The 26,481-nt window shown below is 44.3% G+C and overlaps 2 protein-coding genes across 3 annotated transcripts in view; one reads left to right on the plus strand and one right to left on the minus strand.

The window, feature by feature from the left end:
• SYN1 (synapsin I) overlaps positions 1–26,481 on the minus strand; it is a 48,637-nt gene that overhangs the window by 5,071 nt on the left and 17,085 nt on the right. For both annotated transcript variants that reach the window (XM_037160043.2, XM_037160034.2), the window contains exons 6-8: positions 1,089–1,151; positions 195–337; positions 29–103 (exon numbers count right to left, since the gene is read on the minus strand). In XM_037160043.2, coding sequence (XP_037015938.1) covers positions 29–103; positions 195–337; positions 1,089–1,151 — 281 coding nt within the window. The remainder of the gene's footprint in view (positions 1–28; positions 104–194; positions 338–1,088; positions 1,152–26,481) is intronic.
• Positions 5,522–9,090, plus strand: TIMP1 (TIMP metallopeptidase inhibitor 1). The gene is made up of 6 exons (XM_037160073.2): positions 5,522–5,657; positions 6,561–6,689; positions 7,396–7,475; positions 7,667–7,793; positions 8,016–8,140; positions 8,819–9,090. Exons 2-6 carry the CDS (start codon positions 6,569–6,571, stop codon positions 8,987–8,989), a joined length of 624 nt encoding a protein of 207 aa, XP_037015968.2. The 5' UTR covers positions 5,522–5,657; positions 6,561–6,568; the 3' UTR covers positions 8,990–9,090.

A 26,481-nucleotide genomic window follows, 5' to 3' on the forward strand; every position in this document is an offset into this window, starting at 1 on the left:
ACATCCCCCATGTGTTCAGGCTACCCACCTGTCAGACATGGCAATCTGCTCAAGCATTGCAGAGCCAGTGTTGGTCTTCCAGTTTCCTGATACTGATGTTCTCCTGGGAGACGAGACAGGAGAGATTCTTGGGGACCTGAACTGCATAGGGCATAACAGAAGACCCCTACCTAGACTTCAATTTCTCCACTCACATATAGGCCTTGTAGTTCTGCCCGATCTTCTGGACACGCACGTCATATTTGGCGTCAATGAAGGGCTCGGCCGTGGCATACGTCTTGGTCAGTGCCACAACACTTGCAATGTCCTGGAAGTCATGCTGGTTGTCCACCTTGACCTGTGGGTGGGGTAGGGATTGGGGCCTTGGCTGGACAGGGCAGCAAATGAGGGTGCCTCGGGATGGGGGCATGCATCCAAATAACACTGGTGAGCTGAATACACAAAAATTCGGTGCACATACCAAGGGACTCATACATGCATAATTCTGAGCCTACTGGTTTTACATGTACACAGAGACACAAAGTTGGGTGTATATGACCCTGAACATGCTAAAAACTATTGAATCGTCCATCTTAAATAGTTAAGTTGTATGGTATGTGAATTCTATCAATAAAGCTGTGGGAAAACTATATATATAGTATACGCACACAGACACAAAATCAATTGTATACATAATATACAAACAGAAGCACAGACACACTCCAACATACAAATTACAAGTCTGCTTTTTACATATACAGAGACAAAAATCAGATGGAAAACATACAGGGCCCCAAGGCCTCCTGGATGTAAAAGATTATGTAGTGTGTGTTCAATACAGATGCATACCTATACACAGATACAATACTGTATACACTAACAAAATAACAGGACACATAAAACTAGCTGACTACATGTCAGAAAATTGGGCGAACAAAATGTAAGAATATGAGGGAAAAGATACAAATAGATAAAAACACCACAGGACACACAACCATACAGAATTACTGGTGTGCGCTGAATACACAATATACATCTACATACATAAGCAAATGCCAGGAGCATACACCATTTACAAATGCAGGGACACACTCAACCCGGGGACTCACCTTGCCCATACCGGAGTGCGCATGCCCCATCTTCACAACCACGGGGTACGTTGTGCTGCTGAGCTGGTAGGGTAGAAAGCAGAGCATGGTCAGGGCAGGAGGGCTGATTGCCAGGGTTGGGGTGATGCTGAGGGGATCCCATCCAGCAGGAGCCCCATGAGGAGCCCTTTCCCAGAAGAGACAGGTCAGAGGCAGGCAGACGGCAGCTGGGGGTCACACAGCACCTCTGAGCTCATAATCAAACCCAGAGTCCTGTCTGCCTGTCCCTCCCTCCCCCACCTCCAGACTTCCTGCCCCTGCTTTCCCAGGCAGAGGCAAGGGTGGGGGCCTTTTCCGGAAAAGGGAAAGTTTGTTTATACAGTGACTGGATGATAGAGAAGTGATGTGTGGACGTGCGTGCATGGGGGTGTGGTGGTGAACATGTAGCAACTGGACCCCTCAGCCAGGCCTTGTATGTAAGCCTTGTCCACACACATTCACAACCTAGACACACACACAAACCCTCAAAACTCAGAGCTACACAACCAAGCCCAGACATGCCCACGCATGTTGAGACCCGTGAGATGGAGAGATCTGCAACCAACACAGGCTCTGGGGCACATCACACTCTCCAACTGTGTAGACACCCACAGTCAGTCATTTATCTAGCCTGGCGTTCACAGTGTGGGGTGGGAACCGACCAGCATTTCTGGCCAGCTTCCTTGCCCAGCGGCACACACTCAACACTTTTGAGTGAGGGAACACATACAGCCCCCTTCCATCATCCAAATCCACACAACAGAGGGACACACAACACAGAATATTACTCATGTAATTAATACAAAGACAACCCTCAGGGCACAACAATAGAAAGCAGAGGCATACACAACCCTGAAAGGCACACACAACAGAACTGGGCACATAGTCAACAGACACACATGCAACACCCTTAGATATACCCACAATAAACAGAGAGACACACTTTTGGATACTCACAGAAACCACTGAGACCCACACCACTCCTGGGCACACAAAAAGTGTATCTAGGGACAGAACACGCCTTGCCGTATGTACAAAAAGAGAGGCGTGCACACAGCCAGAGACACCACAACCCTCCTAAGCATACAGAGAACAGTCCTGGGTGTGTACACACAAACACACACACACTCTCATATGCTCACATGTTCAGGTGCAGTGATGCTTCAAGTTTCCCAACCCTGGGCAGGATCCAGGGGACCAGGTTGGGCGACTCCAGCTCTACCATAATATGGATGCGCATAGGGCCACACCCTCCATCTGCTGTGCAGACAGCTGCCCCACAGGGTACAGAGATGGCATTCCCGGAGGGGTGGCTGAGGCAGCAGTGGTTCCCAGTTCCCGACAGGCACAGGAAGCCCGCAAGCTCAGGGTGACCAATTGCCCTTAAGGCATCACCCTCCCTCTGCACTCCCACCTTCCTCATTTCCCAAATGACTGGCGTCACTATGGGGCACTGAGAGAGGCACCGTGTTGGATGGGGGTTTTCGAGGATCCTGTAGACAGAATTGCAGGGGAACACTGCAGAGGCGGCGGCTGACGTAACACTCGGGCACACTCACAGCTCACAGAGAGGAGAAACATCTACAATTACATGTGCAACCTACCTGCTTTACAGAGGCAGACACTCAACTGCCAGAAACAACACAAAACACTCAGGCCCAAACATACACCATACACACACAACCTGAAAGGCACACAGGCAAGCCTCAGGGGCAGGGACACAGCAGAATGCTAGAGAGCTGTGCAAGCACACACAGACACACACAGACACAGCAGGTTTTCTAGGCTCCTCTTTTTATAAACCCTCCTTGTTTCCTCTGGACCTGGGCCTGAATACAACACTGTGGACATGTGTATGTGTGCCTGCACATGTGTGCATGAGTGGAGCTCTGCACTCTGGGATCCTCTGGAGAAACCTAGCTTTGAATCTTGGCCTCTCCTCTTCCCGAAACCATGTGGGACCCCAGGAAGTATACTTAATACTCCCCGTACCTCAGTTTCCTGATCTGTACAAAGGGCACAATCAGGTCCAAACACTTGGTGTGCTGTGGAGATTGCTAGGTATCCGTCTGCACACCAAGTTGGGCCCCAGGGCCACCCACCCTCACACCCAGCTCCTCAGATGGTCACACACCCAGATCCTCTTCCATGAAACCCCACCAATTTTTCAAAACCTGCACAATAACCTGGATCCACACAACCCTTTACATGTAGACAGCAAAACTCTGTGCTGACTCAGGTTTCAGCTGGCGTCAAAACCACGGTCAGCGAGGGGTTGCATCAGGACTTTCCCTTCCCTCATTTCTCCCTTTGGCCCCCACCACTGAGTTACTCAGCCCCCTGTCTCATTTACTCTCACTCCCCCACTTTCACAATCAGCTTCTCCAAACTCCTGCTTTACGTCTTTTGCCCCCCCCTTGGTCTCCCCAACAGTCATTTCTTCACTCTCATTCCTGGGCAGGCCAGTCAATCTTTTTTCTCAGTTTCCTATCTGCATACTCAGAATATGAACAGTCTCTAACTCATAGGGATATTGTGAGAAACAGATTAGTTATGTCGGGAAAAATGCTTAGCACACTATCTGGAGCACAGGAAGTCTGCATCCTCCAAAAGTGTTAGGTACTATTATAATTACTGCTTTAACATCTCTTGGTTAGCCAACATTAACAAGGAACCAATCTGGATCGACTGAGAGATGAACTAACAAAGATTTTAGAACAGTGCTTGATGTCCATTAAGCATTCCATAAGCGCTGGTAGTTTTTGTTGTGATGGTATTGTTGATTGGGTTAACCTCCCTGAATTAATCTGGCTTAATTAGAAAGAGGGCAATGGAGAGTGAAGAGAATTTACACAGACTTCAGGGCACAATACACAGTAACTGCTCAGTAAGTGACTAGTATCATCACTATCCTTATTATTATTATTGGTCTGTCCTCCCTGAACAACTGAAGGACGTCAGTCAGCCCTCAGAGCCCTTTCCCAGGACCCTAGGGAAGAGTCAGGTAGCATCTGGAAGCTGGCAGGCAGGGACTGCCGCACCCCACCCCCTACCAGGGGCATGATAGGGGAGGAGTTGGTGGGGAAGGGGCAGGACAGGATGGGAGAGTATCAGTTTTCTCCTGACTCACTGGTCTCTTTCCTCATCATTCAACTCCCCCCACCCCAGTGCTCATTAATCCACCAGCACCTTCCCTAGCATGCCAAGCCTGGGTTAAAATCCCAAGGCCAGCTGGCATAAATTAAAATCCCCGCCATGCCCTGTGATCCTGGGAAAGTTCTTCAGTTCCTCTATGCCTCATGTTTCCTCATCTGTAAAATGGGGAAAAAATCGGTGCTTATCTCGGAGGCTTATTATGAGTTTTTTAAAAATTAAATCATAGTTGACATAAATATTATATTAGTTTCGGGTGTACATAATAGTGGTTCAATATTTTTACACATTATGAAATGATCACCGTGACAATTCTAGTTAACATTTGTCACCATCCAAACTTATTACAGTATTATCAACTATATTCCCTGTGCTATATATTGCGTCCCCATGACTTACTTATTTTATAACTGGAAGTCTGTAGTTCTTAATCCCCTTCACCTATTTTACGCACCCCATTTACCCTCTGGCAACCACCAGTTTGTTCTCTGTATCTATGAGTATGTGTCTGGTTTGGTTTGGGGTGTTTTAGATTCTATATATAAGTGAAATCATATGGTATCTGTCTTTCTCTAGCTTATTTCACTTAGCATAACAGTCCCTAGATCCACCATGTTGTTGCAAAAATTGTGACCTTTGTGAGATAAATTATGCTGAATGCCTGGTACACAGTTGGTGCTACATAAATGCTATTTGCCTGTATTTTCTGAGCAGGGTTAAGATCCAGGCTCTGGCTTCAGGCCACTGAGTTCAAATCCCAGTTGTGTCACCTATTGTGATCTTCAAAAAGTCAACTTAATCTCTCAGTGCCTCAGTTACCCCACATTGTATTCCTCCTCCATTCACCTGCTTTATCTCTCTCCACTGCTTCTACTCAGTCTCCTCTCTGCCTCCCCATCCTTCATCCGAATGTAAGGATCTACCAGACAGGAATTTCAGTGTGTGCTCGGTATACAGTAGGTGCACAACAAATGTTTTTTCACGAAATGAATTAATTTGGGCTTCATCCATGGGGAGTTTGTGGGCGCAGGTGATTGGATAGACTATGGAGAGTTTGAAGACTTTAGGTGATTGCACTAGGGGAATCCCGACTCTAAAGCTCTCCACTGAGGCCGCCTGCAAGGACTGGGACCAGACTTGGAGATGGGGGAGGGAGATGAGCAGGGCGAGGCCCAGGGGGAGGGAGTTCAGGAGGCTAAAGTTTCTTTTCGGGCAGCCCTCGGCCCGCCCCTTGGCCACTACTGACGGTGGGTGGATGAGTAATGCATCCAGGAAGCCTGGAGGCCTGTGGTTTCCGCACCGCTGCCACCCCCGCCCCTCGCGTGGACATTTATCCTCCGCCGCTCAGGCACTGCCGCCATCGCTGCAGACCCAGCGTCTAGAGAGGATACACCAGAGGTAGGCAGGGGCCTGGGCGGCCTCAGGGCTGGGCTGGAACTTTGCTGTTGCGGGACATCTGGCTGCTCGGCCTGAAAGGCAGCACCAGGACCCTGGGCTGGTCAAGGGGGAGAGGACGGGTTGGGGGTGGGGTGAGGCTGGAACTGCTCCAAATTCCGTCCAACCCCTGATATCCATCCCAAGTCCCCCAAGCTCATGAGCCCTTACTACCACAGAGGCTTCCCAAATGGCTACCTCCCCTAAATTTCCTCATTGCCCCCCCCAGATCCCCTATACCCAAACCCCTGAAGCTCCCACAACTCCCCAGCTCCACCAGTAACCCAGATACCTAAATCCTCAACTCTCTAGAAACCTCAAAACTTCGCCTGCTCCAAAATGCCTCTGGGATCTCCCCTTAAGCCCCCCAGTTCTTCAACTCCTAACCCCCCAACCTCCTCCAAATTCCTCAGCCTCCTTCAACTTCCCGGCCTCCTCTCTCTCTCTCTCAATATGCATAACCCTGAAACTCCCAACCTCCCCTCAGATTCCTACAGTTCCCCAAACCAAAAATTCCTTACCCCCAACTCCTCTACTTTCTGAATTCCCAAACCCCACTAAGTCTTCAAACTCCCCCAGCCCCCTTTTCCCCAAATGCCACAACCCCATAATCTACCCACTTACCCAGTCCCGTAAACACACTCCACAACTCTGAAACTCTCCCAGTCCCCTAGCCTCCTAAAATCCTCTGGGCTCTCAAATACCCACCCCCTTAAAATCCCCAAACTCCCCAACCCCTCTAGCCCAAGCGTGGCAGCCTAATCCTGTCTCTGGTGAAGGTGGAGCAGGATGGAGTGGGAGGCCTTGCCTAGGTCCTTGGATCAGCTGGGGTGGAGGCTGACTAACTCCTCCTCCCCACTCTTGCAGAACCCACCATGGCCCCCTTTATGCCCCTGGCCTCCGGCATCCTGTTGTTACTGTGTCTGACAGGCCCCAGCCTGGCCTGTACCTGTGCCCCACCCCACCCACAGATGGCCTTCTGCAGCTCTGACCTTGGTAAGTGTAGCCCACTCTGCTCACACACTGTGCTTTACTTTCCCTCTCAGTCCAGTGGGGTTCAGGATGGAGCTCACCTCTAGAACAATTCCACTCAGCCCTGCCCTGACTCTGCTTTTGCCACACTGGTATTCTCACTGGCTTCCTTTGATTGCTCCAGGCCCAGTCCCTCCTCAGGGCTTTTGTACTGGCTGCTCCCTCTGCCTGGTACACCCGTCTCCCCAGGTATCCATATGGATGGCTGCCTCTAATGTTACCTTCCTAAAAATTTAACCCCTGTCCCCTAGTACTCCTGATTCCCCTTATCCAGTTCTGAATAGACTTATCTATTTTGATTGTGTTTTAGCCTTTGTCCTCCTGGCTAGAATGCGAGTTCCACAAGGGAAGGAATTTCTGTGTTTTGTTCACTGTTGTGATCCTAACTACCAGGACAGTGCCTGGCATACAGCAGGCATTCCAAAATATTTGTTCAGTGAATGAACATATGATGACTATATGAAAAAGGCTTAAAGCAGTACCTGGCAGAGAGTGGGCACTCCATGTATAGGTGCATCATTGAACAAATGTACAAATCTCTCAGTGTGTTGTCTGGCATCCAGCGATCCCTATTTAAGTATGTGCTTTGCTAGTATGACTGTCGTGATTGTTTTGTTTTTACTGGCTCACACAGTCCATTTGACTTGTTTCTTCCTCTCCTCTCCTGCAGTCATCAGGGCCAAGTTCATGGGGACAGCAGAAGTCAACCAGACCACCTTATACCAGCGTTATGAGATAAAGATGACCAAGGTATTCCTCCTGCCCCTTCCTCAGCAGTTCCTAACATCTATCTCCCTGTCAAAAAACAAAAACAAAACAAAAAAAAACCCTCCGTCCATCCGTTGGGAGGAAGTTAGTTGTGATCTCAGGATGCGATATGAAGAAAGTGGAGTGGAAGGATCATGTCAGTAAAAGATACTCCTCTTCTTACCCATCGACAGATGTTCAAAGGGTTCAGCACCTTGGGGGATGCTGCTGACATCCAGTTTGTCTACACCCCGGCCATGGAGAGTGTCTGTGGATACTTCCACCAGTCCCAGAACCGCAGTGAGGAGTTTCTCATCGCTGGTGAGGCTCCGCCCCCTAGTCCTGGGCCATGCTACCTGTCCCTCAGATGCTGCAGGGCAACCCTGACTGGGCAAGGCTCTGAGGGAAGGGAGCACCCCAATTTCAGCCTATCAGAAGGCCCCCAGCAGAGTCTGTACTCCAGGGATGCCAAGCCAGGCCACCCTGCCAGTCCCCCACCACCTGCCCCAGCTAATCAGAAGCTGCCTGTTGTCCCTTCCCCAGGACAACTGTGGAATGGTCACCTGCACATCACCACCTGCAGTTTCGTGGCTCCCTGGAACAGTCTGAGCCCTGCTCAGCGCCGGGGCTTCACCAAGCTCTACACTGCTGGTTGTGAGGAATGCACAGTGAGTGCCTGGGCCCTGCCTGCCACCTGGGGAGGGCTCCTTGGGCTCTTCCCTAAACCACGGTTTGTTTCTCACTCCTTCCAATGGCTGCTCCCCAAACCTTTGGGTTACCCCTGATCTTCCTTGCTGTTCCCTTAAACCTAAGACTGTTCTGGACATTCTGGATGTTCCTCTGCCCTGTGCCTCACACCTGGGAATTCACTGTTCTAGCTGCTTTCTGTCCCTCTAACTTTCCCTTGTGACTATTCTGTAGTGCTGATGTTTGTTCCCGACTCCCCTGGGTTTGTTTCTTGATTCTCTAGAATGTTCTCCAAGAACCCAAATGCTGTTCCCCACTGACTTTATCTGAGCCCCACAGCTCCTTCCTATATTTAAGTTCTCCATCTACCAGCTATTCCCTGTTACGGCCAGTTGTTCCCTGTCCTATGGGATAGTTCTCAGGAGACTCACCTGACTGACCCCCACAAGTGCCCCCAACCACCAAGAAACTGATCCTTTCACTGGATTACTGTCACCTCATCGAGTCCAGTGACTATTCCCCAAATGGGAGGAACTGTTCTTGAGTCTGTATCCAGGTGGATACAGCTCAACGATGAATGCTGGGGAGGGGAAAATTCTCCATAGGGGACTCGGGGGTAGGAGAAGCCCTCAGAGATGCGTCTCCCTCTCCTCCTTCAGGTGTTTCCCTGCTCATCCATTCCCTGCAAACTGCAGAGTGACACTCACTGCTTGTGGACAGACCAACTGCTCACAGGCTCTGACAAGGGCCTCCAGAGCCGCCACCTTGCCTGCCTCCCACGGAAGCCAGGGATGTGCACCTGGCAGTCCCTGCGCCCCCGGACTGCCTGAATCCTGCCCCCAGCAGAAGCCAACACCCGCACAGTATTCATCCCCTTTCCCACTCCTGTCTTTGTTTCTTCAAGACAATGAAATAAAGACCTACCACTCAGCAGGCAGTGTCCCTGTGTCGTGTCTGGGAACAAACCCATATCACTGATGACCTGGTGGGAGCACCCTGGGACAGATGCTGAGGGGATAAGGGGTGCAAGGTATTGGCTTTTTATATTAAAAACAAAAAGCCTCTGCCCATCGGTTGGGAGGAAGTTAGGTGTGATCTCAAGATGCTATATGAAGAAGGTGGAGGAGGAGGGTCATGTCATTAAAAGAGACTCTTCCTCAGCCATGAACAGGTGTTTAAAGGGTTTAATGCCTTGGGGATGCCCCTGACATCTGGTTTCCCCACATCCCAGCCATGGAGAGTGCTGAGGATACTTCCACTGGTCCCAGAACCTCATAATTCTCTCCATTGACATTACCATTGGTGATCTGCAATGTCAGTAATTTAACCCGTGTTATCAAATACAGTTTATCGGATAATCTCTCAACACTTTAAAACATTTCACTAGACTAATTTATAAATCCTATTTGCACAGGGCTCTGTGGTTCATAAATTACCCACTGCTTGACAAATCACTACCTCATTGGCAAATTCCCACATTCACAAATCCCCCACTGACAAATGCCGTATCAATTGGCTAACAGCTTTCCTCTCCTTGGGCATTGTCCTAATGTCACCCAGTGAGGATGTCCTGCCCCATCCAAGCCTGTGGGTGTTATTGTCCCCATCCTTGGGTTTTGTACTGGGAGCTTGACTTGAGCAAAAGGGGAAAGCCCCAGGGGTCCCAGACCCCCAAGCCCCACATAAGCAGCCACAGAGTCTGGGAGGAGGAGGAGCCTTGGCCTCCCCTCCCTCACTATGGCCTCCCTCGGGGAGATTGCTTGGAATCGGCTGTTTGGGGAATAGGAAAGATGGGCAGAAATCCCTTTCTCCCCCTTCTCCGACCTCTCCTCTCATCACTCTTCTGACCAACTTTAACGGAAATGAAGTGCAGGTAAGGTTTCAAAATCAAAAGCAATCAAGAACATCAGCCTCCACGTCTCTCCATATCTCCTTCTACACAGTGGCCCCCTCGCCAAAACGGGCTTCTAGACTAGAGGCTCACATTTCTGGTTTATCTTCCCCCATAAGACCTGAGCAAGAGATCCTCCCAACACCCCCTTCTTTAGGCTTTTCCTGCTCCCACAGCTGAGTCCAGGCCCCTCTGGGCCCTTTCCAGTTCCTGGCTCTTGCCTCTTACACCCCAAAGGTCTTGATTTAAGTGAGGCTCACAGGAACCAGAAATTCTGATAGGTACAAACATTCAGTGGAATACTCAAGTGACCTGTTGACCTGAGTCTGCTGGAAAAAAGTCTCCACTATGTCTTTTTGGTAAAAGAAAGGCCCCCCAAATTCCTTCCCACTGGACTATCCACTGCTCCTGCCAGTAAGAACCTGGGTCTCCTCCAGGGTATTCTGGATCTCCAAGCATGGCCCCTGGGATCCTTTGTGGTCCTGTCCTTTTGCACTACTGGAGGCTCCCCTGAGGGCTCAAGATATGTCCCAGGTCAGGATGGATGGATTTTAAGAACTCAGGGTTTATCTGCTTGAGCAGGGGACACCCATTACAGTAACAATTTCTACGTCAACATATACACCTTGGTAATACTTTGGGAGGGTGGGTTCTGAACCCTGGCTACCAAAAGGAGTAAATGGCAGCCCTCGGTGATGGGTATAACTGTAAGGGAAGGGCCTAGGCCCTGGTTTGGCCCTTGTGGCTATGTCACTATTGCCTCAACTGCCTGCAAGAGTTTGGCAGTTCCCAATAGTTCACCAAACCCTAGTACCAAAAGCTGCCTGCACTCTTATGCTGTTTGTTCCCTGAGCCCCCAGCCATTTTAACCCCTGGGAGGAACATGACATAGAAAGTGGTGGTGAAAGATGGAGCCCAGTGTGAAGGCCATTGTCCTGCCAACCTGCCCATTTTCAGGTGGCGCCCTGGATCAAAACACTAGTGCTTCAAGGCAGAGTGGACCACCCGGATGTACTCTACTGCAGCCCTTTTCACAGAGTACAGGGCAACATACAAGGCCATCTCCCCCACACCCCGGCAGGAGCTCCTGGCAGGGTATCTGTAGTCCTGAGGTCACTATATCTCCCCATCACACTTCTAGAAAACCCACTAAAGTGAGTAAAGTAAGTTACCCTCACCCCTACCCCAGCATTCTGTGTATCTGTGAATCTCTGCTTGGGAGAGACCCTGATGGCTGAGGGGAAGCACATGGGGGTGGCAGCCCTGTGTGTGAGGTGTTCAGCATGGTGTCCAGCTCAATGGGTAGCCTGGGGGCTGGCCTTTCCCTCAGTCAAGCCTCAGTCCTTCTCCATAAAAAATGGGCTTCACAGTCCCTACCCAGAATCCTTCCAAGGTCTGTGCTAGGGTTGGAGGATGATCCATGGGTGTATTCACCCCTCGGTAATTTTTTCAGGTCAACACACAAAACTCTTCGAACAATCACTTCATGTGTAATATTACTAACAGTGATTCAATTTCTAGATAGGTAATATAGTATAATGATTAAGAGTATGAATGCTGAAGCCAGGTCACTTGTATTCAAATCCTGCCTCTTCCATGTATTAGCACTGTGTCCTTGGGGAAATCACATTACCTCTTTGTGCCTCAGTTTCCACATCTTTAAAATAGGGATAAAAATGCCTAACTCATAGGAACAATGTGAGCATTAAATGAAGTCATACATATAAATTGCCTGGAACAGTGGTAGGCACATAGCATTACAAGTATTAATTATTAGTAGTATGATAAATAAAATTTAATGTATAACTTTGCAAATAGTGTTTAAAATTAGGAATGACCATTTCTAATATTGGAAATAACATATAATATCAGTAGGAATAACTTAATGTACCCTGGAAACCTCAGTATAATTCATAATCCTGATAATCTCCCCCACAGATGTTTCAAATATTTATTATGTTCATTTGTTGTTTTTCTTTTTTTTTAAGATTTTATTTATTTATCTTTAGAGGGGAAGGGAAGGAGAGAGGGAGAGAAATAGCAATGTATGGTTGCCTCTCCTGCATCCCCCACTGGGAACTGGCCTGCAACCCAGGCATGTGCCCTCACTGGGAATAGAACCATGATCCTTTGCTTTGCAGGCCTGCACTAAATCCACTGAACTACACCAGCCAGGGGCTCATTAGTTGTTTTTCTTATTACAATGATTCTTGTATACTGTTTCCCAGTTTGCAAATCCTGCCACTGAAAAATACCAACATTTTCAAGACTTCTGAGGACCACCCCTCCCCTCAGTGATAATGTTCCCACTATGCAGTGTTTGCTATGGATGAAAAACTACATTTATAAATCTCTACTCTCACCAAGACTACAGGTGACAAATCTATAATGCCTAGGAAATCTTTCCTTTAATTAAAAAGTCCCCTCTCCTGACTGTACAAACCCCTTCTTTCACAAATACTCTACTAACAAATACCTCTGTTGAGCTACCTCTGTATCCATAAATACCTCTTTGACATATCTATATTGATAACCCCTGTTGACAAATCTCCCTATTCACAAATACCCAGCAGCAATCTGTCACCCCTGGTAGACTCCAGTGACAAATATCTCTCTTCATAATTGTCCACCCATTGGCATATCCCTTAGTGACTACCTAGTTGACAAATTTCTCTATTCAGAAATGTCTTTCTATCATATAATTTCCACTGACAACCTCTACTGATGAATCTCCCTATTCATATATCTTGATCCACTGGCATATCTCCCCATTCAGATATGTCCATCAAAGTAATCCTATTGATGACTTAACTTGTCATATCTTCCCATTCAGAAATACCCACCATTGCTGTCTATCTCATTGATAAGACTGTTTAAAGTTCTTTCCATTCATAAACCCCCATCTACCCATCCATACAGCCCCTATTGACTGACACATTACCCCATCTTTAGATATCTCTAATTAGAAAATCTCTCTGCTAGAACAGGTCCCTAATATATTACCCCCTATGTGGAAACATCTCTCCCTCACCCCTAATTACTGATGAAGAGGTAGATTTCTTTTTTTTATTTTTAAAATATTTTATTTATTTTTTAGAGAGAGAGGACAGGAAGGAGAAACAGTGAGGGAGAAACACCAATGTTTGGTTGCCTCTCATATGTCCCCTATGAGGGACCCAGCCCACAACCCAGGCATGTGCCCCGACCGGGAACCGAACCGGTGACCTTCTGCTTCAGAGGCCTGTGCTCAATCCACTGACCCACACCAGCCAGGGCAAGAGGTAAATTTCTATAAGACCATCTTTTTATTTTTTTAATTTTAAAAATTGATTGGAGAGAGGGAGGAAGGGAGAGACAGAGAGAGAGAGAGAGAGAGAGAGAGAGAGAGAGAGAGAGAGAAATACTGTTTTGTTGTTCCACTTATTTATACATTCAGTTGCTTCTTATATGTGCCCTGATTGGAGATCAAACCCACAACCTTGGAGCATTGGGATGACATTCTAACCAACTGAGCTACCTGGCCAGGTCTGACCAACCCCTTCTTTTTATGAGCAGTGACTGACACCTACATCTTACTATCCAGTCCCAAAGACCTCCTATACCATATTGGTAAAATCTGAGGACCAAATCCAATTACACTGTACAGCCCCAACCAAAGGAAAGGATTGGGGTACAAGTTCTCTCTGGATATGGGAGTGAAGGTGGAGCTTAAAAAAAAAGATTAGTCAAAAGTCTGCGTAAGAAGCTGTTAGAACTCCAGACTTACTCCCCAACTACCAATCCTTACTTCGACAGAAGGCTAAAGGTTTGATCTCTTGAAAGAGTACAATAGCAGGTTCATGTGGGCAGAAATGTCCAGGCTGCACCTCCCTGTTGTTGACTATCCATCACTGAATTTTGGCCTTCTGAACCTTTGTGGAGAGCAACAGCTCCAATGGATAGAGGTGGAGCTGTTGATAATAAAGGCCCAGATTCAGTCTTTTGCCCCCACCACACATTAAACGGGCCTTCCCCTGACACTAGGCTTCTTTAAAGAAGTATTATTAGCCCTGGCTGGTATAGCTCAGTGGATAGAGTGCAGGCTTGCAAACCAAAGGATCACTGTTTGATTCCCAGTCAGGGCACACGCCTGGGTTGCAGGCCAGTTCCCAGCAGGGAATGCAGGAGAGGCAACCATATAATGATGTTTCTCTCCCTCTCTCCTTCCCTTCCCCCTCTAAAGATAAATAAATAAAATCTTTTTAAAAAAGAAGTAGTATTAGATGGATACTTTCTTAATTCTTTTCTGGTTGGGGGTGAGCTACGCCCCACCCCCCGCCATACCCCTTAGGCCTCTGCCATGAATCCTGCCTTACTGCTGGTCCCTGCTTTGTCCCAGCACCTCCTTGCCATAGCTCTGTCTATGACCACCCTTAGGGTAGGCCTTTGGGTGCTAGCTACCACATCCCATGCTGTTTATTATAACTCAGACATGGATAAGTCTGGGCAGACCTCAGAGAGGCCTCCAACACAGGGGCTCACAGTGAAGTTCCGGAAGGGCAGATAAACCCCACTGAAGTAGTAGAGCCTGGCAGGGAGGTGCTCTGAAAAAAAATTTTTTTCAGGACTCTTAAGGATGGAGAAAAATCTTATATACTTGAACTCCAAAGAACCTCCTGACATGTTTCTCCCACCCCTAGTCCTTGTGGTTTAATTCCTGGGGCTCATCCTCCTCACTGAGACCATGAAGCATTATGAGTTCAAATCATTAAGATACCCTGACCATCCCTTCCCCACACCTGTCTCCTCATCAAAATATAAGCTCCTGACCCAGTTCTTGCTGAGGGAATAGGGTGGGTCTCTGAAAATCAAATGCTACTAATGTTATATGATACTCAGACCCCAGACCCTCACCACATAAATGTTCCTTAGATTCAGTGTCCCTCTCCCTTTCTGCCCTTCATACACAATCAAGGTTTCTAAAGGGGTTCTGAACTTCTGGTTCGTGGAAGTACCCAGATATAAAGGACAGTGTAGACCCAGCCAGGTAGCTTATTTGGTTGGAACATCATCCCATATACCAAAAGGCTGCGGGTTCGATCCCCGGTTGGTGCGTGTATACAAGGCAACCAACAGATCGATGTTTCTCTCTCATATTGTTGTCTCTCTCTTTTCACTTCCTCTCTTTGTAAAATCAATAAAAAGAAACATACTCTGGTGAGGATTTTTTAAAAAGTTTTTTGTAAAGAAAAAAAAACAACAACAGTGTGGTTATGTCTACACACCCACCAAAACAGCTGTGGCGACATTACCAGGAGAGATTCCCCTTTAGGAATTCCTCATCACAGGTCAGCCAGCCTGTCCTTACCTTGCATGAACTCTTCATCCTGAGCCCTCCTGTTCCAGCCCTGGAATAAAGTGTCCCCTTCCTGGGGCATTGTCCTTCAAAGTGCCCCCTACCTCAGGATACTGTGTTTCCCAATTTCAGTCAACCCAGCTTATTCTGTCCCTGGCTCAGTGTCCTGAATCTTTCCTACTGCCCACTTGGCAATAATCAGTCTATCTTAGCCAAAGGACATTTAGTCACACTTTACTGACCATCAGGACATAGCATCTGTCCCCTCTAGGCTCTTTGAAGGATGGGAAGCTGTACTTCAGGGAATGAGTGGTATATCTTTAGAAGTGGCTCAGGGAGGAGCACATTGGAGAGCTTTTAAATGTCTAAAGAAAAGGATAGCACTGGGTCTTGAATGTGCCCCTCAGGTAATCCTGCAGACACAGTAGTAGTCCTTCTCTGTTCTTTCTGCTCCTTGCTCCTGTTTGCCAGTTTCCACTTCTACTCCTTGAGCCCTGCTCCCTATTCCCTGCCTCCTGTTTCTTCTCCATGGTCCATATTGCTCTCCATCCTCCTGCTCACCCATCCTCACTGTCTTCTTTCCTCCCTGCTCCCCACTTCTCCCTGTTTCACCATTTGCTATTCCTTCTATTGTTCCCTGGCTCCTCTGCCCTTCCTTAGTCCCTGCTGCCCTTCTTTTCTAGGAGCAGAAACTATGAGGAGAAGCATTTGGAGAACAGTACTCCACCTCCAGGTGCTTCTCTGCCGCCCTCTCAAAGCCACATACCAGGATTCAACCTTGCCATATCCATGAAGGGACATCGCTTGGCTGAGCACTGGTGAGAAGAACATGAAGCCATGAACTTGGCTACCTTCCCTGGTGACCCAATATCTGCTATTGAATTTTCAGGTACAACAGGCTCCTACTTTAGACACACACTTTTACTTAATCACAGTGAGCTGGAAACTCTCTACCTTCCTCAAACTCCTAAACCTCCCTAAGCCCACTGACTTCCCCCCAATTGTCCCCTCAAGCATCCCAAAGACCATCAGCTTCTAACTGTGCTAAGGAATCTATCTGGTCATATACTGTTTCTTGATCTGGGTACAGGTGGAGTATGTTCACTTTCTGAAAATTCAGTAAGCTGTACACTTATGATGTGTTTCCTTTTCTGGACTTCTCATATCTCATTGAAATTGGCCCCTTGAAAGTAAGCCTCTCACCCTATGACATATCTCTCCTGCTCCTTCCTTCATTTCCTCACTCACTCCTGCCCTCTCTATTTCACACAATCATGGCATCCCTGACCCCAATTCTGACCCCAAAGCACCCTCTCTTTCCTCATTGCAAAGGGACCATGAATCTTGGGCACAGAGAGGAAACTGGATTCAGAGAGACCTTGGCATTGGACTCCACCTGTCACATCGTGAACCCTCTTTAAATATTTGCTGAGCAAATCATCTGGAATGCAGGCAGCAAGGGAGATGAAGTCCCTATTGCCACAGCACCCACTACCCCTAGGTCTACATGACCAGGTTGATGTAAGCAGATCACCAGGCTATGGAAGCTGAGTCACAGAAAAGTCAAAGTATGCTTAATAAGTGTCCTCTCATGCACCCCGCTTCTAACTGGTAACTATTTAGACACACTGAGCTAAACAGCCCTGAGGATTTCTGGTGGTCTGCAACCTGGGTGGGAGTAGATGTGGTAGTGGAGCCAGAGTCCTGATAGTGTCTCCCACCACATGATCGAGGCTAAGCAACCTTCCCATCAGAGGTTCAAAGTACAGTGTAGGGAGAACTGCTTCTCCGAATCCAGGCCTAGCTTTTGCCCCTCCATGTTGACATTGAGTTGGGGGTCAAAGAGGAAGTAGGGGTGGCAAGCTGGCTTGTCGGAACTCTAATGCCTTTGCCACCACCTGCCCCTACTATCCACCATTAACTCTGTCTTCTTCCTGGCCTCTGAAGTTCTGTTCTTTGTGTCCCTGACAAAAATAGCTTCTATACAGCTACAGAAGAGTGAGGAGGTGCAACTGCTCTACTAGATATCAGGAATTAATGAGAAAATATAGTTATTAAGAAAGTACTACATTGGTATAGGTATAGAGAAAGTGACCAGTGGAGTAGAACAGAGTCTAGAACCTGCCCCATACATATATGAGATTTCAGTATATGACAGAGGTGGCACAGCAAATCAGTGGGGGAAAAAAAGTTGCCTATAAGGAAAAAGATGAAGCTGGATCCATACCTACCTCACACTATATATGAAAGTCAATTCCAATGAATACATGTAATAAAGATATTTGTTAACAGTGCCACTTGCTTGCTATGTTGAGACTAGTATTATGTAAGTGAATGGATGTGATGGCCATTCTGCAATGCACATAGAAAAGTGTTAAAGAACATATGTAATAAAGATGTTTGTAAAGAGTGCTAAAAAAAAAAGAAAATCAATTTCAGACCGATGGAGAATTTAAATGTCAAAAACAAAGCTTACCACTTTTATTGACTACTGAATTTCTATGTGCAAACAGATCTATATCTGGACTTTAAATTTTTCTTCCTTTAGTCTGTCAGTTTGTTTATTCATGTATCAGCATCATACTGTTTAAATTAGAAAAGCTTCATACAATACATATTTCCTGGCAGAGGCATTTAACCCCCTGTAGGTTGGTATGACTAATCCCCCTGCTCTCAAATTCAAGGTTTCCCTGACTATAGTTGCAGGGTTTTGTTTCCATATGAACTTTAATATTAATTTGTCCAGTTACAGATAAAAGTTTATAGGTATATTTTGGAGGGTTGCATTACATTTTTAACTTATAAGTTAAGAAGGGGAACTGACATCTTTGTGATGTTAATTTACCCTGTCCAAGAAGAAGGAACAACTTTCTGTTTGTATTAGTCTACCTTTGTATCTTCCAGGAGTGTTTTAAGCTTCTCCTCATATAAGTTTGCATACCCCTTGTTGACTTTAGCCCCAAGCATTTTATCTTTTTTTCTTTTGTTATCATAATTGAGGGCTTTCTCCTCAATTATACATTATATCTGATTATCTGTGCATGTGAAAACTACTGATTTCTGCATTCTGATTTCATATTCTGTTACTGAATTCTCTTATTGTTTGAATTAGCTTTATTATTGGTTCTTTGGGAGATTTACAGGTGTACTATCATATCATTTATAAACAGATACTTTTATGTCCTCTTATCCATTCTCACAACTATACTTGGTTTTCCTAATCTAATCACATTGGTCTAATATTCCCAATTACAATATTGGAAAGGATTGGAAACAGTGGGCATTTTGTCTTGTTCCTGACCTTGATGGAAATGCCTTCAACATTGTCCCATCAGGTTGATAACTTTAGGACTGACGTATACACATTTTATCATGTTAAGAAGGAATCAGTTGATTTGTATTTTTGATTGATTTTTTACCAGAATAGGTGTTGAATTTTGTCAAAGGTGTTTAAAATATTAATGGAAATAATCATATGATTTTCTTCTTAGATCTATCCCCAAAAGTAAACCCACTTGGTCATGCTACATTATTTTTTAATGTAATTTTGAATTCATTTACTAATATTTTACTTAGAATTTTAATATTGATATTCATTAATAAAAATGGTCTATGCTTTTTATGCTATAAATGTTATAATTGCTTTAGTAAATAATGTGGAAGTTTCTCTTCATTTTTTGTTCTCTAGAACAATTTATGTGGCATTGGGATTAACTGTCCTCTAACAGTTTGCTAGAATTACCCTATGAAAACATCTGGACCTGATGCTAGTTTTATAGGGTAGTCCCATAATAACTCTATTTTTTAATGGAAATTGGACCACTAAGCTCCAATGGGGTCAAGTTTTGTTAACTGTATTCCACAGAAAATTTTATCTGATATTTTAGCTGATTATTTACCTGATAAAATGGATAAAATCCATTTTATCTGTACATGCCTTTTAATATTTTGACTTTTGGAGACATGCTAATGTCTTACATTTAAAAATATAAAATTAGCCCTGGCTGGTGTAGCTCAGTGGATTGAGCACAGGCTGTGAACCAAGGGGTCACTGGTTCAATTCCCAACTGGGGCACAGGCCTGGGTTGCAGGCCAGGTCCCCATTGTGCCCACGTGAGAGGCAGCCACACATTCATATTTCTCAACCTCCCTGCCTTCTCTTTAAAAATAAATAAATAAAATCTTTAAAATATATAACATATAAAATATAAAATTAAATCAGTATAGTTAAGAAATTAAAATTAATACAAAGAGAAACAATCTACATTTGAACTAAAATAACCATGCTGAATGAGAAATAACATGAACAAAACCAAGTAACTCTTGAATGAAGTACTTTGGCTGTATATTCTCCTCTGAAGACATAAAAAGGGCAAACAAGTCTCAAGCTGTACCTTACTAGGTTTGTTTTTCACAGTGGTATGGGTGTTGAAAGTCTAAAAATGCTTTCTGCACACTGTAGGATTGATTGAACAAATAAGTAAATATACTGATAATGTTGAAGGCTAGGGTTCTCACTGTTAGAGAAAAGAAATAGAAATATAGAATGGGAAAAGGCTACAAGGAACCCTGGAATGTGTTAATTTAGAACTGGAAGTATCAGTAGGAATATACTTCATATGCATATATTTGAAATTTCCTGGCTCTGTACAATGAAGGAGCATAGATGCAAGGACAGTCCGGTAGCAATGAGTACACCTAGTTGCCATATCTTGGCTTTGAAATACCATTATCCTAGGGCTGAAGTGGGGAAAGAACAAGATATGCCTAGAGGTGATATAAGTGAAAATGAGAGAGTAAGGGCCTATAAAAATCCTCTCCTTCATAAAATCAATGAGAATACCAGGAAAAATTATCAAAATAATTTTTTCAGAACTTTGAAAATTGACCACAGGTTTTTTAAGGCTTTATTTATTTATTTTTAGAGAGAGTGGAAGGGAGAAAAAGAGGCAAAGAACTATCGATGTGTGCTTGCCTGTTGCATGTCCCCCACTGGGAACCTGGCCCACAACCCAGGCATATGCCCTGACTGGGAATCGAACTGATGACCCTTTAGTTTGCCAGATGGCACTCAATCCACTGAGCCACACCAGCCAGGGCTTGAGCATAGGTTTCTAACAATTGAAAAATGCCTGAATCTCAGTAAAAACAGTAAGTTTTGAGGCATTTGAACTTACCCTCTTCCCATCCCTTCTCCCTACTTCCACAAGAGCCTTGAAAATCAAGAGCCTTGCAATCCTAAAGTAAACCATGAGCTTAGCAACCACAGAAGGAGACAGAACTAGGTTGCAGTCCCTTCAAAGTTCCATTCTCAGAGAGCTATTCTTCATTTGGACCATCTGGCACTTTCTTAGAAAACTCCACTCACAGGACTTGTCTATTTGACCTTACTCAGAGTTCACCTAGTTTGAACTGACCTGACTCAGAGTTCACCTAATTTGAACAGCTTTGCCTGAGGGTGATTTTTAGAAACAATTAGTAGCAATTGTTTAACATAGCAGGTGCTCAAGGCAGTGATTACAGCTATGACAAACAAAGAGCTGACAAAAAAAAAAAACCTAATAGAAAAGTTGAGTAATAAAATCTCCATACGAGGTTTTGAAAAGCTCTGACATATTCCTGGGAATACAGAAAGCCATAAATATACATAAGACTGCGTGCATGCCCAGGTACTCTGCCTGACCTCAAGGCTCAGCACAAGTAAAAGGCTAAGACAAAGTTGTAAGCTATTTACAACATGCACAAAGGGTCCATCAGCAAAAGCTTGGAGACTTACTGATTCTACGTGTTTAAAGAAATACCTGTCCAATTATTAGCTGACAACTAAACTAATGAAGCAGAAACTTCAGTGGTTACATATGACAAAGAATACACTTTACATAATTCAAGAACATCACTCATAAAACAAAGAACAACAAAAACAAACCCCTCAGACAGAGAAGAGTCTCATTTCCAGATTTGCCACATTATATTATTTAAAATGTTAAGTTTTCAACAAAATTTATGAGACATGCATAGAAGCAATAAAATATGCCCCAAACACAAAAAAATGGGGCAGCCAATAGACACTAGGCTTCCCTGAGGAAGCCCAGATGTTGGAATAAATAGACAGACTATAAATCAGCTATTTAGAATATTTTCAAAGAACTAAAAAAAACCTGTCTAAAAAACTAAACTTTTAAAAGTATAAGAATGGTTGATAGTCTCTATTTGTTAAAATAATAGAATTCTGGAATTGAAAAATACAATAACTAAAATGAAAAATGAGGGGCTCAACAGCAGATTTGAGCTGGCAGAGGAAATTATCAGTGACCTGAAGATAGGGTAACTGAGATTATCCAATCTGAGGAACAGAAAGAAAAATAAATAAATAAAATTAGCAAACCTTCAGAAACCTGTGGAATACAATAAAACATACTAATGCACACATATTGGGAGTACCAAAAGGTGAGAGGAGAGAAAAAGGTGCAATAAAGAATCCTGGATGGAATAAATGGCTGAAAACCTCCCAAATTTTATAAAACTATTAATCTATACATCCAAGAAGCTCACTGAACTTAATTCAAGTAGGATAAACTCATAGAGATCTACATCTAGATGCAGCATAAAGAAACTTATAAAGGCCAAACATAAAGAGAGAAGTGACTCATCACAGTCAAGGGACTCTCAGTAAGAACAAAAGCCTTGGAGGCCAGAAGGCAGTGGAACATATTCAAAGCATTGAAAGAATTCTATATCCTTCAATACATTACTTCAAAAATGAAGGAGAGGGATCGAGAAGTACAGATTGCTAGTTACAAAATAGTCATGGGAATGTACAGTACAGTATCGGGAATATAGTCAGTAATATTTTAACAACTGTGTATGTAACTGAAAAAAATTTAATGTAAAAAAATAAGGGCGAAATTAAGACATTCACAAATAAACAAAAACAGAGATAATTCATCACCAGCACATGTCTACAAGAAATACTGAGAGAGTCCTTCCAGCTGAAATGAAATGACACAGACAGTAACTTAAATTCACATGAAGAAATAAAAAGTACCTGTAATATAGAGGTAAATATTTAAAAAACAGTATGAATGCATTTTTGTGTGTAACACATTTTTCCTCTAATTTAAAAGCCTACTATAAAACACAATAATTAAAAGTCTAGGGACTTATAGCCCTGGCTGGTGTAGCTCAGTGGATTGAGCACGGGCCTGCGAACCAGAGTATCGCAGTTCGATTCCCAGTCAGGGCACATGCCTGGGTTGCAGGCCAGTTCCCAGGAGCGGACACATGAGAGGCAACCATACATTGATATTTCTCTCCCTCTCTCTTTCCCTTCCCCTCTGAAGATTAAAAAAAAATGTTTTTTAAACCAAAAAAAAAAAAAGCCTAGGTACTTCTGCCAAGATGGAGGCGTAGGTGGAAATATTGTGTCTCCTCACACAACCAAGTTTAAAGACAACAAAATTTTAGTAACAAAAATGCAACCAAAACACAGAAAATTGAACTGCATGGAAGTCCGACAACAACGAACCTTTTAGCCAGACCAGTAAGAAGGGCGGAGCCAGCGGCAGAGTGGGGTAGGGCAGGAAAGATCCCCTGGACCAACCCAGAAGCGGTTGGCAGATCCTAGGTGTGGGGTAGCACCAGGTGGACCCAGTGAGGACACAAGGAAGCAGGCTGACCGCAGTCACACATTTGCGCACACAGATAAACCAGCGAAGGAGCGAGCAGTGAGACAGACCACACAGGCCCCAGAAGCGGGAAGCAGCAGAGGGGACCGCTATTGCCCCCTTTGACCCCGCCCCCACATACAGCATCACAACCCAGCGACTGGGTCGCCCCGCCCTGATGAACACCTAGGGCTCCACTCCTCATATGTAACAGGTGCGAACAGACCAAAACATTATGGCTCAAAAACAATTCAAAGCCCCAGAGCCCATAACTCTAAGCGACCAAGAAATAGCCAATCTATCAGATGCACAGTTCAAAACACTGGTGATCAGGATGCTCACAGAACTGGTTGATTTTAGTCACAAATTAGAGGAACAAATGAAGGCTAAACTAATTCAAATGAAGGGAAATGCACAGGAAACCAATAGTGATGGAAAGGAAACTGGGACTCAAATCAAGGGAGTGGACCAGAAGGAACAAAGAAACAACCAAACAAAAAAGAATGAAGAAACAAGAATTCAAAAAAATGAGGAGAGACTTAGGAACCTCCAGGACATCTTTATAAACATTCCAACATTCGAATTATAGGGGTACCAGAGGGGAAGAGAAACAGCAAGTGGAAAACTTATTTGAACAAATAATAAAGGAGAACTTCCCCAATCTGGCAAAGGAAATAGACTTCCGGGAAGTCCAGGAAGCTCAGAGAGTCCCAAAGAAGTTGGACCCAAGGAGGAACACACCAAGGCACATCATCATTACATTAGCCAAGATTAAAAGGAAGGAGAGAATCCTAGAGGCAGCAAGAGATAAGGGGACAGTCACCTACAAAGGAGTTCCCATCAGACTGTCAGCGGATTTCTCAAAAGAGACCTTATAGGCCAGAAGGGGCTGGAAAGAAGTATTCCAAGTCATGAAATCCAAAGACCTACATCCAAGATTGCTCTATCCAGCAAAGCTTTCATTTAGAATGGAAGGACAGATAAAGTGCTTCTCAGATAAGGTCAAATTCAAGGAGTTCATCATTGCCAAGCCCTTATTATATGAAATGTTAAAGGGACTTATCTAAGAAAAAGAAGATAAAAAATATGAACAGTGAAAGGACAGCAAACTCATAGTTATTAAGAACCACACCTAAAACAAAAGCAAACTAAGAGGACAGCTAGATCAGGAGCGGAAACATAGAAATGAAGATCACATGGAGGGTAGCAACAGGGGAGTGGGAGGAGGAGAAGAGAGGAGAAGAGGGGAGAAGGTACAGAAAATAAGTAGCATAGACTGTAGGTAGAAAATAGATAGGGGGAGGGCAAGAATAGTATGGGAAATATAGAATCTAAAGAACTCGAGACACATGGATATAAACTAAGGGGGGAATGTTGGGAGAGGGGGTGTGCAGGGTGGAGGGGAATGAAGGGGGGGAATTAGAACAACTGTAATGGCATAATCAATAAAATATATTTAAGCCCTGGCTGGTATAGCTCAGTGGATTGAGTGCTGGCCTGTGAACCAGAGGATCATGGTTCAATTCCCAGTCAGGGCACATGCCTGGGCTGCAGGCCAGTTCCCAGCAGGGGACTCATGGGAGGCAACCATACATCGATATTTCCCTTTCTCTTTCCCTTCCCCTCTAAAGATAAATAAATGAAATATATTGAAAAAATAAATTTAAAAATGTCTATATTCATGGGTATATGTTGTATAAAGATATAATTTGTATGACAATAGCACAAAGGAGTAATGAGAAAAGAAAGCTATAAACAGGAAATTTTAAAATACAGTTGAAATTAAATTAGTATTAATTCAATTGAAAGTGTTATAAATTAAGATTTTAACTGTAATCCCCAGGGAAACTACTAAGAAAATAATTTTTAAAAATATTTTATTTATTTTCCCTGGCTGGTGTGGCTCAGTGGATTGAGTGCCAGCCTGTGAACCAAAGGGTTGCCAGTTCGATTCCCACTCTGGGGCATATGCCTGGGTTGCAGGCCAGGTCCCTATTGGGGAGTGTGTGAAAGGCAACCACACATTGATGTTTCTCTTCCTCTCTTTCTCCCTCCTTTTCCCACTCTCTAAAAATAAATAAAAAACACTTATTTTATTTATTTACTTTTAGAGAGAGGAGAAGGGAGGGAGAAAGAGAGGGAGAGAAACATCAATGTGCAAGAGATACATCAATCAATTGCCTCTCACATGTCCTCTACTGGGGACCCAGCCTGACCAGGCATTTGCCCTGGCCAGGAATTGAAATGGCAACCTTTCAATTCACAGGCCAGTGCTCAATCCACTGAGCTACACCAGCCAGGGCAGGAAATAGTTTTTTTTTAAATGTGGAAAATATCTACTCAACACAAAAGTATATATTCATGAAGGAATGCCAAAAAAAGACATAAGAAATATAGATCAGGAGCAGAACCATAGAAATGAAGATCACATGGAGGGTAGCAACAGGGAAGTGGGAGGAGGAGAAGGGAGGAGAAGGGAGGAGAAGGGGGGAGAAGGTACAGAAAATAAGTAGCATAGACTGTAGGTAGAAAATAAGTAGGGGGAGGGCAAGAATAGTATGGGAAATATAGAATGTACGTACTATTTTTTTACAAATAGTAAAATTGCAAACATAAATTCTACGTTATCACTAATTGCATTAAATGTAAATTAATTAAACACGCAAATGAAAAGGCAGAGATAGGCAGAATAGATTAAAATATGACACAATTATATGCTGCCTACAAAAGACATACTTTAGATTCAAAAACACAAATAAGATGAAGGTAAGTGGATGGAAAAATATTTACCATGCAAATAGTAACCAAAAGAGAGTTGGAATCATTATACTAATATCAGATATAATAGACTTGAAAACAAATTGCTACTAAAGATAAAGAAGGCCATTTTGTACTGAGAAAAGAGTTAATCTATCAAAAAAGATATAACAATAATAAACACGTATGCTTCTAACAACAAAGCCTCAAAATACACAAAACAAAAACAGGCAGGGCCCTGTCTGGGTAGCTCAGTTAGTCTGATTGAGTGTTGTCCCTATATACCAAGGTTGCAGATTCAATTCCCAGTCATGGAATATACAAGAATCAACCACTGAATGCATAAATAAGTGTAACCACAGATTGATGTTTCTCTTCTCTCTAAAATCAATCAGTCAGTAAAAATTAAGTAACAGGCAGAATCAAAGGGAGAAATAAACAATTCAACAATGATGGTTGGAGACTTCAATACCTTACTTTAGATATGGTATAAAATAACCAGGCAGAGATCAATAAGGAAAGAGAAAACTTGAACAACACTATAAAGCAACTAGACAGACATCTATGGCACACCCCACCCTACAACAGCAGAATACACAGTCTTCTCAAGGGCACATAGAACAATCTCCAGGACCAACCATATGTTAAGCCACAAAACAAATCTTAATAAATGTA

This window comes from Artibeus jamaicensis, unplaced genomic scaffold, assembly GCF_021234435.1.
Source record: "Artibeus jamaicensis isolate MK-2021 breed Jamaican fruit bat unplaced genomic scaffold, CSHL_Jam_final contig_60, whole genome shotgun sequence".
In the NCBI taxonomy this organism is placed as follows: Eukaryota; Metazoa; Chordata; class Mammalia; order Chiroptera; family Phyllostomidae; genus Artibeus; species Artibeus jamaicensis.

What these genes read in the sequence shown, in the direction of transcription:
- TIMP1 (XM_037160073.2), top strand. Translation starts at nt 6,569, where the DNA reads ATGGCCCCCTTTATGCCCCTGGCCTCCGGCATCCTGTTGTTACTGTGT. An exon ending in CTTCTGCAGCTCTGACCTTG is followed by an intron (nt 6,690 to 7,395) that starts GTAAGTGTAGCC and finishes CCTCTCCTGCAG; the next exon opens with TCATCAGGGCCAAGTTCATG. An exon ending in CTGGTTGTGAGGAATGCACA is followed by an intron (nt 8,141 to 8,818) that starts GTGAGTGCCTGG and finishes CTCCTCCTTCAG; the next exon opens with GTGTTTCCCTGCTCATCCAT.